Here is a 17853-nt window from a genome sequence, read left to right on the forward strand (position 1 = left end):
AAAGGAGAAAACGAGAGACAACTAATGAGTGAATATCATATCATAAAGTAAATATTAGAAAGTGATTTTAATTTCTGAAAACAATATTTTTATTTCTACTTTCTTATTGAAAACTAAGGATGCATGTCGTGCATGTATTCTTGACAAATCCATAGGATCAAATATGGGTAAATTGTACTATGGTCAATGATCCACATTACAAAGTAAAACATAAATAAATGTTAATATTTAATGCACTGAAGATTGGTTATTTGTGTACTGAAGATTCATTATTGGGTGGTGTACTAGCTAAATACTGAACTTTCAGTATACAAATAATATAATATACTTTTAAAAAATAATATTTAATACAATAAAAATAAATATGAATACTTTAAAAATATACCTCATATTAGTAGTTTATCTTACAAGGTGGACCTATCATGATACATGATATAATGATTGATCAAATGTGACATATGGATCAAATCCTATTCAATTCAAGCACAATGTAAGTATGCATGTAACATATCGTAATACATTATAACACTTATACAATGCATGGGCCGGTCCGGTTGGATGGAAGAAAGGGTGAATGTAGGTAACTATAAAGTTACTAAAAAAAATGAAGCATGGGTTGGTGCGCATGGCGTGGTTGCGCGGTACGTGCAGAGCAACGACATTGAGATTTGTTAGTTAAAGTTGACTCCCAACGACCGAAAGTTTCTGATCGCCCGGAACACGATGCTTATACAAAGCCGTGCCTATTACCATGCAACATCTAATACTAATATTCTAATACTAATACCAATCTAGTCAAGTTTGTGTCAATATATATAAAATACACTTTTTAGCTACACATGGTGTACATTTACCTTTATAAATGAGTAAATACCCAAAATGGTCCCTCAACTATAGCTAAATTCACAAATTGATCTACGACTTTCAATTTTAACCAATTAAGTCCTTAACTTTGTAATTTTAACATGATTTGGCCCTCTGTCTATTTGACCGTTTGTTGACCGTGATCTTTGAGGATATATATGTAATTTCATCGCTGCCCGCGCTCATCCGTTGCTGTGACACAGTCTTCTTCGCTCTGGTACGAACTAAACTACATTAAAGCCAAAGGGAGGATGACGAAAGGCGACAGGATTTGGCAAATTGCTTTCGGCAGTGGATTCAAATGTAATAGTGCGGTCTGGAAATGCAATCGGAACCTTAAAAAACCGACAATGGACCATGAAATTACATATATCACAGTCAACAAACGGTCAAATAGACGGAGAACCAAATCGTGTTAAAATTACAAAGTTAAGGACTTAATTGGTTAAAATTGAAAATCGAGGACCAATTTGTGAATTTAGCTATAGTCGAGGGACCATTTTGGGTATTTACACTACTGGAAATTCTGAAATTTCCGACCACCAGAAAATTATCTTAAATCAAGTCGAAAGCCTTGTTCCGACCACTTTTGGTATCCGGAAAAATCCTTGTTGCTATTTCCGACCACTTTTTGCCTTCAACTTGATTTAAGATCACATTCAAGTGGTCGAAAATTCAATAATTTCCAGTAATGTTACTCTTTATAAATTATCATATTTTACAATTGGATTTAACATCAGAATTAATGTAGTTATGATACACTTTTTTATATCAGTTATACACTTTTATTTGTTTTCAGAAAGTTCACTCACTGTGGGTTAAGGTGAGGGTGGATTGGAGAAAATATAAATGTGGATAAGGTAGTGAATGTAATCATCCGGACGCATTGTCATTCTTAATTAGAATTTTTTAGTTTAATTACTTAATGTATGTTATATAAGTTATTTTATTTGCATTCAAAAAAAAAATAACTAATTTATTTTATATATGAATTATATAGATTTTTTTTTTTTTTTTTTTGCATTTTATGAACTTAATATTTTGAAGGTATTTAGGATGCCTAATGATTTTCTCATTATTCTATTTCATTCCAAAATACTATAAAATATGCGTACAATGGTGGCAACACTTCTATTATTATTATTAGAGTTAATACCTATAATAGTCGTTTGAGTATTAGCGATTTACTAGCTGTGGTCATCCGAATTTAAAATGACCTCCAATGGCTCTCCATATTTTAAAAAATAACTACCCGTGCTCCTTTTAGGACGTCTGGTGGTCATTTTAAACTCGAATTTTTTCTTTTTTTAAAAAATTAGGACCACGGGTGGTTATTTTTTAAAACATGGAGGACCACTGGAGGTAATAATAATAATAATAATAATAATAATAATAATAATAATAATAATAATAATATTATTATTATTATTATTATTATTATTATTATTATTATTATTATTATAAAGGATGCAGTGAAATGAAAGCCTTAGGTGAAAAATAAGGTGTAATCTTAGCCATTGATTCAGATTAGACTAACGTCCAGAATGAAGCAAATTCTTTTAAAAAATGGGGTGGCATTTTGGTAATTTTGTGTAAGTTAGTTAATTTTTTTTGAGAGTTCCAGTGCACATTGTCCCTTCATACAGTGCACATTGTTGTGTCTTACAGTGCACATTGTTGTGTCTTACAGTGCACATTGTTGTGTCTTACAGTGCACATTGTTGTGTCTTACAGTGCACATTGTTGTGCCTTCAGCATTTAAGTTCGTAGGTGTTATATATATATATATATATATATATATATATATATATATATATATATATATATATATATATATATATATATATAATTTTAAAGAGCATTTGATCTTGAAAGAATCACTAATTACTAATTTTAGTTGAATATTGTGATATTTTATGATTTGTGTTGAAGATCATGCATTAATTTAGTCTTTAAATAATTATTTCATATTTTCAACCTTACCATCCATTTTTCCTTTCTAGTGTTCCAGTGCACATTTTCCCTTCTTCCGGAGTACATTGTTGCGTCGTATAATGCACATTGTTGTGCTTTATAGTGCAGATTGTTGTGCCTTTAAGCTTTAAGATCGTAGGTGTTATCAGAATAATTTGGACAGAGTTTTTACCTAAAGAAGTACAAAATGGTCGAAATTCTAATTCAAAATACGAGTAACCCACCATGAAGACCCGACCCGGAAACCTTACCCATACCCTATTTAACCTAAAACCCTTCACCCACTAACCCTAGAGCTGTCAAAACGGGCCAGCCCGGCCCATATGGGTTGGCCCGTCTCGGGTTCAACTGGAAACGGGACGGGACGGGCCGACCCGTTTTTTCACGGCCCAACCCAACCCGTGTAGGATGGGCTGACGAGCCAGCCCGTTTATTCTTTTTTTTTTTTTTTTTTTTTTTTTTTTTAAATTTACGTGATTAAAATATTTATTATCGTATTGTTTAGGAATTGAACCCATGACCTCTAAATTAGTAACCAAGATTATTTCCAATCAACCACATTAACCATGATTAGCAAATATGTATATTTATATATATACAAATATGTATATACACATATAACATATACACATATGACACATACACATATAAAATTAGATTTTAATTTTTAATATGTAATTATAATTTATTTAATTTATATTTAATACTAATATATTTTACATGTAATATTTTTTATTTGTAATTATAATATATACTATTAAGTTATAAAGTTTATAAAATATATAATTTTATTTCTTTATGTAGTTTATATAATAAATAAACTTTAAATTAATATTTATATAATGATACAATTAATTGTATTAATTAATATAGATATATATTTAGTATTGCTTGTTAATGATGTAAATAGATATGTAATTATATTAAAATATTCAACATGTGTTCTTAGTGTAATTGTTTTCAATAGTAATAATTTGATAACTTAAGTAAAAGGTCAAGGGTTCAAGTCTTGTTAGCAATAATGTTTTAAATATTAAAAAAAAAAACTCAATTATACAACACATTTGGAAGTGGGGTGGGTGGGGATACGGGTTATACGGGCCGGCCCGTGTAACCCACGGGCCAACCCGTATAACCCGTATCCTCCACGGGTTACACGGGACGGGTTGGAAACGGGATAGGCTGGAAATCCTCCAACCCAGCCCGTGTAAAATACGGGTTAAACGGGCTCAATCCGACGGGTTGAACCCGTTTTTACAGCTCTAACTAACCCCTTCCTTCCTCCATACGTTTCTCAGCAAATCATACACCTTTCATCATCTCCAAGAAAACTTCCACGATCATCTTCATCCTCCTAAAACCAAAAAACCTCTCAAGTTTCCACTCCAATGGCGAAGAACACAAGATCAAAATCTTCCAATCCAGAGCCAAAGACCAGTGAAAAGGAAGTGATACCTTCCTACCTAATCTCAGATGAAGGGTTTAATCGATCAAGAGAACATCTTGTGCTCAGCGGTTTCATGTGGGATGCTCATGGGTTCTGCCAACATGTTCTTGACAAGAAGTATGGTGACAAAGTCATAAACTTTCTCAAAGAAGGTGGTCTTTACAATTTTGTCACGCATGTCTACAAATCCTTCTTCGCATACAACGTCACTGAATTCTATCTCAACGCAAAGGCTTCTCCAAACGCTGCTACCATTACCTCTATGGTAAATGGAAAAGAGATCTCTGTGACAAGCAAAGACATTCAAGAGGCATTCAAATTCCCAGAAAGAGATGAATCTTACCACTCCAACTTCTCTCAGCACACATTTGATCAACAGGGATTCTACGAGAACATACGGAACGCCCAATCCTCGAAAGAAATTGCGTGGCCTCTAAAGAAAAAATCCTTCAAGCTCGATTATGAGTTTACTGTAGACATCTTCAACAAGATTGTCGAGCAAAAGACATCAAGAACTGATGATGTCTCGAAGGATAAGCTGAAAATGCTTCATGCATTTCTTAATGGATTCAAAGTCGATTGGTCGAAAGTTGTCTTCGACTATCTTCGATTAAATGTGACCTCTGGCAAATCAGAAGATAGGGACATTCGACGAAAGATTAGATTCGGGTTCATGGTTGGTCATCTTCTAAACCACAAGAAAGTAGTTCTACGGGAAGGAAATCCTCTTGGACCAAAAGTTTGTCACATGAAATCAATGCCTCCCGGCTATGAAAAAAAAGAGCTTTAGAAATGGGATTCACAGCAGCAGCTTTACCAGAAAGGAAGTTAAAAAGAAAGAAGGGTCCTGACACTGAACCACAAACGAAGCCAAACCGAAGACAAGCAAAAAGAATCAAATCTACTCCAGTAGATGTTCCTGCCCCGGCTGAAATTAAATCTGATACTTCTGGATAGCCTGCCTCAAAGAAAAGAAAACTCACGAAGAAATCTCCTGAGGTCGAAACAGCTTCTGATTTAGCACCGAAACCTCCCCAAATTGCTCCATCAATCACAGACACGAGAGGAGTTATGAAGAAAAGAACCTTCGACAAAAAGAAGGTTGCCCTTAAGCCTTCCTCGAAAGTACAAAAGAAAATCAGTTCTTCATCCAAATCAACTCACAGTGAACGTTCATTGAAAGAAGACAGTTATGAAGAAGACAGCTCCGAAGTCAGTCGCGCAAAACAAGAAGAAGAAAGATTCCGGACCGTTCAGAAGGAAGTGCCAGTTGAACAACCCAAAATTGTTCCAAGCCATGCCACACCTGAAGAGTCTAGCTCAGGAACATGGACGAACTCTCCCGAGCATGCTGCTCAGGGGGAAGAAAACACAAGTTGCCCACCGGAGACAGGCAACCCTCGGTTCTTAAACAAGCACTTGCCTTAGTTAGACAGCGCAAGACAAATCTTATATCTGCTAAGTCAAAGAAGGCCGAAACAACCCTTACACAAGAACCTACTGCAGCAGAGCAGGTCGAAAGACTCTGACATAAGAACCTGCTGAAGTAGATAAGGACGAAAGGTTGCCACCTCTTTCAAAGGATCACTTAAGTCTCTCACAAGAACCTAGCTTGCCAGAAGAGACGAGAGAAGTGGTCAACAAGCAAAATGAAAATCCACCACCTTCACAAGATCAAATTCTTCAACAGGTCATCACAAATGCCTTTCAGCGAGTGTTACAATGGCAAAAATGGCGGACTTCATCTCTCGACTTATGTCTCGAAAGTTTTGATACAATGAGGAGTGAAGAGAAGTTTACTCTTGAGTGGCTTGGTACGCAAAACTTCTATGATGCTACACGAATCAAAACCATCAATCGGGTTTACTCATATAAAATGACGCACCGCAATCTTGCGAAAGGGAAAGCCCCGATCAATTTCGATATCAAGAAGCCACCATTTGATCCGGCGTTTGAAGCCGAAATGAAGGAACTCAGAACAACAATGAGGTTGTCTAAAATCAAGACTGAGCTCGAAAACATGCATCAAAATGATCCCGAATGTAGCACGAGCAAGACGACGAAAAATGGGCTCAGTGATGAACCTGCTGCTGAGGAAGAAAAAGAAGATGATGAAGATCACATGAATGATGACAAAGATAATGAAAATGAAGAAGACAATGATAAACAAAAGGATGATGATGGAAATGATGATGATGATGACAAAAATGATCCTGCTATGACGGCACTGTTGCTGTCCACGTCACCACCATGGAATCTGAAGAAAACTCTGAGCCCCATGCTGATCAACACGAAACTTCACATAGCGATCATGGCAATCCTTCAAATGAAGAGAACAACTTGTGTTTAAAATCCGCTAGTGATGGAAACACGGATGCGTCACTAAGTGCGAAACATGATAAATCTGAACGAAAGGAGAAAGGTGTTCAAGCCGCAGGACCAATTGAGCTAACACAGTCTGAAGCAGATACCATATTATCACTCCTAAGAATCATGGACGAAGAGTTTAGACTGCGCTGCAAATGGCTCAAAGCAACCTGAAAGCATAACAATCAGATGCTCAATGACCTATCCGCAAACGTGGCTCATGTTATGGAAAGTTGTCCACTGTACAGACAAGTCAAGAAAATCCTGGACTAAGTCCGCAAAAACGATTGCTGGAAAAGATTGTCAAAGAGAGAGTTGATCTTTCGTGCACGGAGATTGCCACAGTTCATGACAACATGTTCACGATGGCTGATTATCAACTCCAGATCTTAAATTATGTCAAGGAGCTAACTCTTGCAGTCAACAAGCTCTCAAAGCCCTCTGACCCAGCATCCGATGATACCAAAAAGGGGGAAAAGAGCAGTAAGAAAGATGATGATGATGAAGACGAAAGAAGAAGAGAAGTTTTTGAAAATAGACAAGGTGAAAGGATAAACAAAGATGATACAAGACCACAAAGGACTACACCTCCTCCCGCCTCCAAACCAAATCAACCACCTCCCTCGAGATCTCGTCACCATTCCTTAAGGCCTCGTCAATCTTATGGCTCTAGATCTGATTACTTATTTCAAGGACTCACTTAGAGAGAAAAGAAGAGCCTTCTTCAAAAATTGATGAGCGACAGATCAGTAACATTGGATGCTGTAGGAAATATTTTGAAATACGAGGAATATGAAGAAGGGAGTGGAAAAAGATTTGAAGGCCGCAACATGCCTACCTGGTTAAAGATGAGAGATAATCAAACAAGACAGGATTATCAAAGAAAGAGAAATGAGGAAATAAAGAGAGCAAATGAGAAACTTCGTTTTGAACAAGAAGAAGCCAAGAAAGAAAGAGAACAAGAACTAATCTACTTTCAAGAAACTCAAGAAAAGATAAAAGATGTTATATCGGTTGGAAGAGATGCTGATATAGGCACCAAGCATAATGCCGTGTTCAAAATTCATGAAGAATCTGGCAAGAGTTATGTAGATGGGATGAACTCAATTGAACTTGTGATGTGGTGGAATCTCAACATCATCCCAGGGCGAAATGTTCTTGAGGCCTATAACAACTACATGTCCTATAACTTGTCAGACAAATATGCAGAATTGGCTTGATCCAATCCCGTCCGAACCTTCAGAAAGTTAATCAATGATGACCTAGATATCCAGAAAATGTATAGGGATTAGAAGGATCGAGAGTGCAGAAGCAAAAACTTTTAAACATGTAATGGTTTTGTTAAATATTTTTGTAACCGAATGTTAATCTTGAATGAAATTTCATTTTGCAGGTTTGTTAAAATTGTATCTTTCTATAAAAGACTTATCTTGTAAGCTCTACTTTCAGGCTGTTTTTGTAATGAAAATCCTTTAAAGGATATCTTTCAGCCTGATAGCAAGAGTATAGGTTTTGGCATCATCAAAAAGGGGAAAATTGTTAGGAACAAGTGTACTTAGATTATGATTATACCAATCTTGCTAGGATCGTAGACCCCTCTTTTTACATTCTTTATCTTGGAACTTTCGTGTTAAACGAAAGCAGTAGCAACTCACCATGTGATTCGCAATTTGCAATACATCTACACGAATCTAAGTTATGTTTAGTAAATTAGGTCTACGAGAAGAAATGAAGAAGAAGAGAAGACCGAGATAACAGCATAGACCGAAAGATGGAAGAGTCTAGCTCTCGTGTAAACATCAAATGATAAGGAAAGTCATTTGATCATTAAAGACAACGAAAGATAAAGACAATATTTCGTTTGACAAATCCGAGACCATTAAGTCTAAGTCAGACTTAAATAGACAAATTTAATACACGCGCAAGAAGAATGTTGTCTATGTCTCACAGATGGGCAACCATCTTAGACAAAAAGAGTCATAGGAATGATATTCACAAAAACCAAGGAGCATTAAATGATTGGTACTTCATGTCAATGAAAAAGGACAAAAAACCATGTTGCTTTTTGACACCAATGGCTACACAGTACAACCGCAATAAATGCTCCATGCCCAATGGTTTTTACACTCTGGTTAATAGGTTTGAAATTTCATCTCCCTCCAACAGATGAATTTTTTCCTCACCTATAAATACCTATCTTCTCCACTGAAGAAGGGGCTGGTTGTTCAACTGATTTTATCATGGAAAAAAGCTCTTCAAACAAGTTCATCTTAAAGCTTTTTTAAAAACCAGTGTGTGTGATTGTGAAGTTTTCAAAGAAGCTCATTCAGACTTTACTCTTCACAATCCTCAAGAAGTCTTGCATCTTTATAAGGAGACTCATCCGTTCATCAAGTCAAGACTTCAAGCTGTTGGAGAAACACATCAAATCCATCCAACACTCAACTCTGAAGAAGAAGTTGATAGAGGCGGAGTAAACTCTAGGAGTTGAAAAACCTTCCAAGTAGGTGTCCGGCTTAGTGATCAAGGAAGCTAGCTTGAGTAGTTTGTACTAAGAGTGATAGTGCAAACCCTTTCACAAGTTGTGAAAGAATAGTGCAGTAAGCTTTGTTAATAGCCGAACCACTATAAAAATCTCTCTCTCCATCTCTCTCTACTTTCGTATAACTACTTATCTGGCATTGCATGCATATTGACCATACCTTAATCTTTTATAACGAAACCGTGCAAAGTTCATCTTAAAACGAATATACAATTTCCGCTGTGCATAACCCCGAAAAGAGTTAATAAAAAAAATCGATTAGAGTCTATTCACACCCCCCCCCCCCTCTAGACTCTCTTTCGACCCTACCAGGACAAACACTTTGTTTCCCGTGGTTGTGCCCCTACAACACCAAGAAATTTCAACCAAAGTCACACCCGTGCGTCTTTCTTGGCTACTCAAGCACTCAATCGGGTTATAGATGTCTAGATCCTGGTTCCAATCGTATTTATGTTTCTAGGCATGTTAGATTTGTGCCCCATGTATTTCCTTATAACGATTTGCAAAAATCATCTAGCAGCTCACCGTCTGATTCACATGGTTCAGAATTACGCAATATTTTGTTCAAATAATCCCCTTTGTCTACACAGGTAGCTATCATTCCCCCAGCTGCGCAATCACCCGCGCCGAGCTCTGTGTCTTCTCTGGGTACGTCTCTCTCTAACGTAGCTGGCTACCTGCAACCTGCGCTGGTGGGTGTTCCAATTCTAGTTCCAACTCCAGTTCCAACAACAATTCCAACACCGTTAGCTGCATCCAGTTCGTCGTCCCCCACTGTTCCAGAAAGTGGCCAACATGCAGGCCAATCTGTGTCTAACTCACATCCCGTCACCACCTCCGAAACGTCTCAACCGCTGAATAATCTTTGATGTTCTTCCCTGGAGCGGCGTCCTAATCCTAGGTATTCTGATTATGTCATTAACCAAGTCACATCATATCTCTTGCCACCCACTTTAGAACCTTCTACCGTCGCCCAGGCTCTTAAAGACGCTCGGTGGAGGAAAGCAATGGATGAGGGGTTTGAAGCACTCCAGTGCAACAAAACATGGCAATTGGTTCCCTGCGGAGCAGCGGTCCCGATTGGCTGCAAGTGGGTTTATCGTGTCAAGCGCAAACCGGATGGGTCTGTTGATCGGTACAAAGCACGGCTTGTCGCTAAAGGGTTCTTGCAGACTGCTGACCGGGATTATTTCGAAACATATAGTCCGGTTATGAAACCAGTGACCATCCGTGTGGTTTTGATTGTTGCCTTGAGTAATCGCTGGACTTTGCGCCAATTAGATATCAATAATGCGTTCCTTCATGGGACATTACATGAAGATGTGTTCATGGAGCAGCCACAGGGTTTTGTAGATCCCTCATTTCCATCCCATGTTTGCAAGCTAACTAAAGCTCTATACGGACTTAAACAGGCGCCTAGGGCTTGATATTTAGAGCTATCATTGTTCTTGTTACGATGTGGCTTTATGAAGTCACAAGCAGATACTTCTTTATTTGTCTATTCTGCTAATACTATCATCGTTTATTTCCTTGTGTATGTGGATGATATTATCTTAATAGGTAATCATGTTGCATTGCTTAATCGCTTTGTTGACAGTCTGTCAGCTCGGTTTGCTCTCAAAGATCTTGGCCCCTTACATTATTTTCTGGGCATTGAGGTGGTTCCAATACCTGCTGGTCTGTTTCTGACTCAAAGTCATTACATCACTGATATTCTAGTTCGGTTTAAGATGGATGGTGCAAAAGCTGTTTTAACACCACTAGCTACCTCGGAGAAGTTGCTGCCTGCACAGTCTGGTTCTGCACCGGTTGATGTCACTCAATTTCAGCGACTACTTAGCTTGTTGCAGTACCTGGTCATCACTAGGTCGGATGTATCTTATGCGGTCAATTGTCTTTCATAGTTCATGCACTCACCAACGGAGCTACACTGGCAGGCTGCTAAACTGTTGCTGCGCTATCTGAAGGGCACAGTTTGTCATGACCTGTTCCTCCGTACTGGCAACCACTTTCACTGAGTGTGTATACGGATGCTGATTGGGGAGGCTGCACTACTGATGGCCATTCCACAACCGCATACTTAGTGTATCTTGGTTCCAATCTCATCTCTTGTAAGTCTGCTCGCCAGAAGTCTGTATCGCGCTAGTCCACGGAGTCTGAATACCGAGCCTTGGCAAATGCTGCTGCAGAAGTCTTGTGGGTTAAGAATTTGCTTCGTGAGCTTTGGTTGCAACTAGTGAATCCTCTACTTCTGTTCTATGATAATCTTAGCGCGACATATGTGTGCAAAAACCCGGTGTTCCATTCACGTATGAAGCATCTGGCACTCGATTACTTCTTTGTTCGTGACTTGGTTGCTGATGGTTCACTGGTGGTTCGCCACATCCCTTCCAAAGATCAGCTAGCTAACTTCCTTACCAAGCTATTGGGTCGATCCATGTTTCTTCAATTTCGTTCCAGGATTGGAGTCTCCAACGGATCCTCAATCTTGGGGGGGGGGGGGGGGTGTTAAAGACATGTGCGGCTGATATATTTTGTTCTAATTTAGCTCCTGTAGAATAGCTATTAGACTAGTTGTTATAACTCCCAACTACCTTCTCTCATTTGTACAACTATTTATAGTTGCTTGTGTTTAATCAATAGAATTACCAGTTCATAATCTTAACAGAAACTGTCCTTCAAGAGCAATGATACCTAATAGAGGAAATATTTAGGTAACCAGGAGACTGCATATCTACAAACTGGCGAATGGGGCGGCGACAATGACGACCAACGACGATGGAAGCGATTGGTTAGATACGGTAGAAGAAGGCTTAATTTTGCTAAGTATTTGGAAACTATTGTGTAATAGAGACGAGGGAAGCGGGAAAATTTTGCTAAGTATTTGGTGGAATTAGATATTAGTGGAATAATTTTCAGAACTCAATAGCGAGAGTAACAACATTTTTCCTACCAATAGCGAGAGTATATTTTTAAAATAAATATAAAATTTAAATTTCGTCACTAGATCATAAACTTTTAGCTAGAGTAATTTTTAACCCTCACAAAAACTATGCTAAAAATACATTTAATGAGGAGAAAAGGGTCAAATAGACACCTGAACTTTCTTCAAAAGTGAAATTACACACTCAAACCTGTGAAAATGAGTCAAATAAGTCCAATTTAACGGTAACCAACCGGTAAATTATTGACGTTGACTGTCGTTGACCGTCGCTAATTACTATTCTTTGTCGTTCAAAACCGAAAAAAAAAAAAAATCCCGGCGACGATTTCACCAGAGAAGACGACCAGATCTCCATTAGAGAGGACGACCAAAGGTCGCCATCTCCAATGGAGAAGGAGGCCAGCCAGTGTAACACCCCCGATTTTACCAAAATTTAAAAGCTTAAATAAGAGATAAAATCTAAGCATTAAGCATAAACAAAGAGGAAGCTAGTCAACTGCAAAACGGGAGATGTTATACCACACCTATAAAACTATAGGTGCACAGGCTAAGGCTAACAAACTATCCATAAACAGAGTCAAAAGAAACAAGACATACATGCCATAAGTCTAAACAACGGGAAGCATAAAAACTACATTATCTAGGTCCACTAACGCGCTCTCCACACGCTACTCATAACCTGTAAAAACATAGGGATAACACCCGTCAGCGAGAGATGCTGGTAACCACCAATACACGTTAAGTATCATAATATATAGATATAACAAAACTATTTGAGACAGAGGAATACGGTATATATCATTTTAAAACCAAGAGGGGGAACATCAAGGGACACAACACAACGTTCTCAACAAAGACCAATCATCAACAACAATCAACAAGTCAATAAGGACAACAAGCAACATACTCAACAATAGATGCAACCTACCATCATCATGGTAGAGTTCCCGATAGACATGCTCATAAGTAATGAATACAACAAATCACATAATGACAATATCAAGTTACAAGTTCCAAGTTCCAACCTTATACCCTGTGCCACCCTTATGGCTACCCCCGACCTTATCTCAATTCCAACCTGTACCTCCGAGTGCCACCCTGTACTTCTGAGTCCATCCTTATCCCTCCTGTGACAGTCGTCCCCCACCAATCTGCCGCCAAACAATACCGCCGATCTCTCAGTACACGAGGGTACCATTAAATATCATAGTCACATACCGCCGATTTCATGAGCAACGCTCAAGTCACAATACCACCAATCTAATTCATAATCACACATAGTCATCATCAAGAGGATTGAGGCTCATCAATAGCCAAATCAAGCATCAACAACGGGTACAACAAATGTACAAGATCACATCATAGACATCAATCAAGAGGTTTCAATGATATACATGAAACGATACTCGACAACAACAATGTACTTCAATCCAATATCAACATGATTGGTAACACAAGTTACCAATCCTCAAAGGAATGGACAAACAACACATACTAGCATCAACGACATCATAACTAGCATACACATCAAACAGGTAAACCAAAATGATTCCAACGAATCTCAAAGACACACATAAATCCAACGAATCACAAAATTGGACCATAAGCACAATTCAAGACACCAAATCCTAACATGGGTACTTAGGATATCGTTCTAGACATACGAAACATCAAGGAGACACCTAAAAGCTCAACAATCCAACAAAAGGAGGCCAAAACATCACATACCAAAGGGTGGAACCACGGGAAAACAAACCCCGTTACACCACAAAGCATGTACCCTGCGGGTGGAACCGCGGGTGGATACCTACCCGCGGTCCTGCCCGCCGGGTACAAAGCTACCACCTGCGGGTGGGGCGGCAGGTGGACAAGTGCCCGCCGTTCCGCCCGCGGGGAACAACCTGTGTAACAATTATTCCCTTCGGGGAATTTCATCAACAAAGCCAAGTTCAAGTCCAAAACACCCCAAATCTCACATGCAACAAGGAAATGACTTGAACCCAAGAATAGGTCAAAAGATAGCATTCAAGAAACCTAGATACAAGCTCTAAACATGCATTATCACAAGATCATGCATCAAATTACTCACATTTACACCAAGAATCATCAATAGAAGTCAAGAATCATCAATAGCAAATAGAAAATAGGTGTTTTATAGCATGGGTTACCTTTGTAGACCAAAAGCTCTTCCTTTCTACCCTCCTAAGTTTCTCCTTGAAGCTCCTCTTCAACCAAGACTTCTTACACAACCAAAACCACAAAGAAAGCACTAATCTTAGATAAAGACTAGGTAAAACCAACTAAAAACACCAACTAATCCTCGATCTTACCCTTCCTTAAGCTTGGGAGATGGAATGGTCGAATCTTGGAATGATTCCTAGCAAGGTTGGATGAGGTTCTTCTTGGCTTGGAGAAGAAGCCAAGTTTTCTTAGAGAGAAGGGAGAGAAAAGCTTTCTTGCCAAAGTGGGGAAATGAAATTTAGGTTTGATAGGGTAAGGCTTCATGACCAAGCAAGAGGAAAAAGACCATTATACCCTTACTTTCCCTAGAAAGGCTTAGGAAGACCCCAAAGAGTTAGGTACAACCATTAAAGCTGAAGGTCCCCTTTTTTACTTAAATCAATTGACCAAAGACTTGGTTAATTTAGGTCTTCAACTATCAATTTAAGAAATTGATTAGAAAGTCAACAAGAATAACTTAGGATTACTTATCTAATTAATCATATTTAAAGGATAAGATTTTCGGGGAGTCACATCCTCTCCTCCTAACAATAAGCTTCGTCCCCCAAGCTTGGGTACAACAAGGTTTGTCAAAAAGGATAATGATGAACAAAGTGTGACAAGATTAGAAGTGAAAGATAAACAAGGCTTTTAGGCAACAAGGTTTCCACCAAGCAAACACAACAACTAACAGAAACTAACTACCCTCCCCACAAAGCTAAACCTATGCAACCAACACAAAAGGGTAACTCACGGTACCTGGGTTGAACAGGTCGGGGTAGCACTCTCGCATGGCAGATTCCAACTCCCAGGTTGCTTCTTCCACTCCGTGATGAGACCACCATACCTTTACCATCTTCACCGACTTCCTGCGGGTTTCTCTTGTTTTAGAATCCAAGATTCGGATTGGCCTATCTTCATAAGACATAGTCCCGTCAAGGGGCACCACTTCTGGTGGAATCACGTGCGAAGGGTCGGGGCACATACTTTTTCAGTTGCAACACATGAAACACATTATGCACTCGCTCTAACTCCATCGGTAAGCTAGATTTCCTATCCTCTCAAGGATCTTATAAGGGCCGATAAACCTGGGGCTCAACTTGCCTTTCTTCCCGAACCTCATTACTCCCCGGGTGGGAAAAACTTTCAGCCAAACCTTTTCTCCAACTAGAAATTCTGCTGGTTTTCTTCCTAAGTCTGCATAAGACTTTTGTCTATCCTGAGCCATCTTTATTCTACCTTGGATATACTTAATCTTTTCCATAGTATCGTGCAAATATTGAGGCCCCAACATCACCGGATTAACCAAGTTCTCCCAACATAACGGACTTCTGCATTTCTGTCCATATAATGCTCCATACGGTGCTATTCGGATGCTTGAGTGATAACTGTTGTTATAAGAGAAATCAATCAAATCTAAGTGCTCTTCCCACAATCCTTGAAAGTACAACATACAAGCCCGTAACATGTCCTCAAGAGTTTGGATGGTCCTTTCGGTTTGGCCATCTTTGGCGGGGTGGAAAGCGGTGCTTAAATTTAACTTCGTTCCCAAAGCAGCTTGTAAAGATCTCCAGAATTGAGATAAGAATCTTGAGTCTCTGTCTGAACGATGTCCCGGGGAACTCCATGGTATTTCACCACCTAACTCACATATGCCTTAGCTAGCTGATTCATTGACCACGTTTCCTTCATAGCAATGAACCGCGCAGTCTTGGTTAACCAATCCACTATCACCCAAATCTTATCTTTGCCTGAACGGGTCACAGGTAAACCCCCCACGAAATCCATGGAAATGGAGTCCCACTTCCCTTGGGGTATCTCCAAGGGTTGCACCAATCCTTTGGACTTGCATCGCTCTGCCTTGACTTTTTGGCAATTCAAGCACCTACTTACAAAATCCGCTATCTCTTTCTTCATGTTAGGCCACCAATATTGTTTTTTCACATCCTTGTACAACTTGTCACCCCCAGGGTGTACCAAGTAGGGGTGTTGTGGCCTCCCTCGAGAATCTGTCGTTTCAAACGATCACAAGCCGCAGGTACACACCATTGACCCTTGTATCGTAAACCCCCATCGTCGAATAACTCGAAGGGTCCCTTCTTTCCTCCAACCAACCTGCTCCTAACCTTCACTAGGTCGGCATCCTTCAACTGTTCGTTCTTTAGCTCTTCTATCAAGGTGGGCACAATCCTCAAGTTGAACAAACGGACCTCAGCTTCTACTTCCCCCTGTTCCACCACTTCCAAATTCATATTTTGGAATTCCTTATATAGCTCATCGGCCACTATCCAGGTAGTGTTGACATAGTGCTTAGCCTTTCTACTTAGAGCGTCCGCTACCACATTAGCTTTTCCTTCATGATACTGAATGTCCAAATCATAATCCTTAATGAGCTCTAGCCAGCGCCTTTGACACATGTTCAGGTCCTTCTGAGTAAAGATATATTTCAGACTCTTATGATCCGTGAAGATCTTGCATTGTACTCCATACAAGTAGTGCCTCCAAATCTTTAGAGCAAAGACCACCGCCGCCAACTCCAACTCATGAGTGGGGTAATTCTCTTCATGTACTTTAAGCTGTCTTGATGCATACGCGATCACTCTCCCGTTTTGCATTAGAACACACCCCAAACCCTTCTTTGATGCATCACTAAACACTTCAAATCCTTCTGAACCCGACGGTAGAGTTAACACCGGTGCAGTAGTCAATTTATCCTTCAATTCCCAAAATGCTGAATCACAATCCTGATCCCACTGAAAGTGAACATCCTTCTTTAAAAGCATGGTTAAGGGTTGGGCCACATTAGCAAAATATGAAACAAATCCTCGGTAGTACGCAGCCAACCCTAGGAAACTCCTTACTTCCGCAATTGAAGTCGGTATTGTCCAGTCCATTACTGCTCGGATCTTATCCGGATCTACTGAGATACCATCCTTGTTTATCACATAACCCAAGAAGGTTACACTATCCTTCCAGAACTCGCACTTGGAAAACTTGGCATAAAGCTGTTTCTCCATCAAAGTCTGCAACACAATCCGAAGATGCCTCTCGTGTTCCTCTTTGATTCGGGAATAAACCAGGATATCGTCTATGAACATGATCACGAAATCATCCAAATGAGGCTTGAACACTCGGTTCATTAAATCCAAAAACACTGTCGGGGCATTGGTCAGACCAAAAGGCATTACTGTGAACTCATAATGCCTGTAACGAGTCCTGAAAGCTGTCTTAGGTACATCTTTATCAGCTACCTTCAACTGGTGATAACCCGACCTTAGATCGATTTTGGAGAACACACCCGCCCCCTTGAGTTGGTCGAAAAGGTCGTCGATTCTCGGAAGAGGGTACTTATTCTTGACGGTTACCTAATTCAACTCTCGGTAATCTGTACATAACCTCATACTTCCATCTTTCTTTTTAACAAAGAGCACCGGCGCTCCCCACGGCGACGTACTCGGTCGAATGTAACCTTTGTCCAATAAATCATGTAGTTGC

The 17853-nt window shown here is 39.4% G+C and overlaps 1 protein-coding gene across 1 annotated transcript; it reads left to right on the forward strand.

Annotated features, from left to right (window-relative positions):
- Nucleotides 1-6062: 6062 nt before the first annotated feature.
- LOC109179579 (ribosomal RNA processing protein 36 homolog) lies at nt 6063-7872 on the forward strand. Its single transcript, XM_019329082.1, has 3 exons — nt 6063-6599; nt 6901-7135; nt 7421-7872. The coding sequence occupies exons 1-3, from the start codon at nt 6063-6065 to the stop codon at nt 7870-7872; spliced, it is 1224 nt and encodes a 407-aa protein (XP_019184627.1).
- The last annotated feature ends 9981 nt before the right edge of the window (nt 7873-17853 follow it).

The sequence above is a fragment of the Ipomoea nil genome, unplaced genomic scaffold, assembly GCF_001879475.1.
Source record: "Ipomoea nil cultivar Tokyo-kokei standard unplaced genomic scaffold, Asagao_1.1 scaffold0937, whole genome shotgun sequence".
In the NCBI taxonomy this organism is placed as follows: domain Eukaryota; kingdom Viridiplantae; phylum Streptophyta; class Magnoliopsida; order Solanales; family Convolvulaceae; genus Ipomoea; species Ipomoea nil.

Coding starts and splice junctions, on each gene's coding strand:
- LOC109179579 (XM_019329082.1), top strand. CDS start 6,063: ATGAGGAGTGAAGAGAAGTTTACTCTTGAGTGGCTTGGTACGCAAAAC. Junction 6,600..6,900: donor AACTTCACATAGCGATCATG/GCAATCCTTCAA, acceptor TCCACTGTACAG/ACAAGTCAAGAAAATCCTGG. Junction 7,136..7,420: donor CAAAAAGGGGGAAAAGAGCA/GTAAGAAAGATG, acceptor TGGATGCTGTAG/GAAATATTTTGAAATACGAG.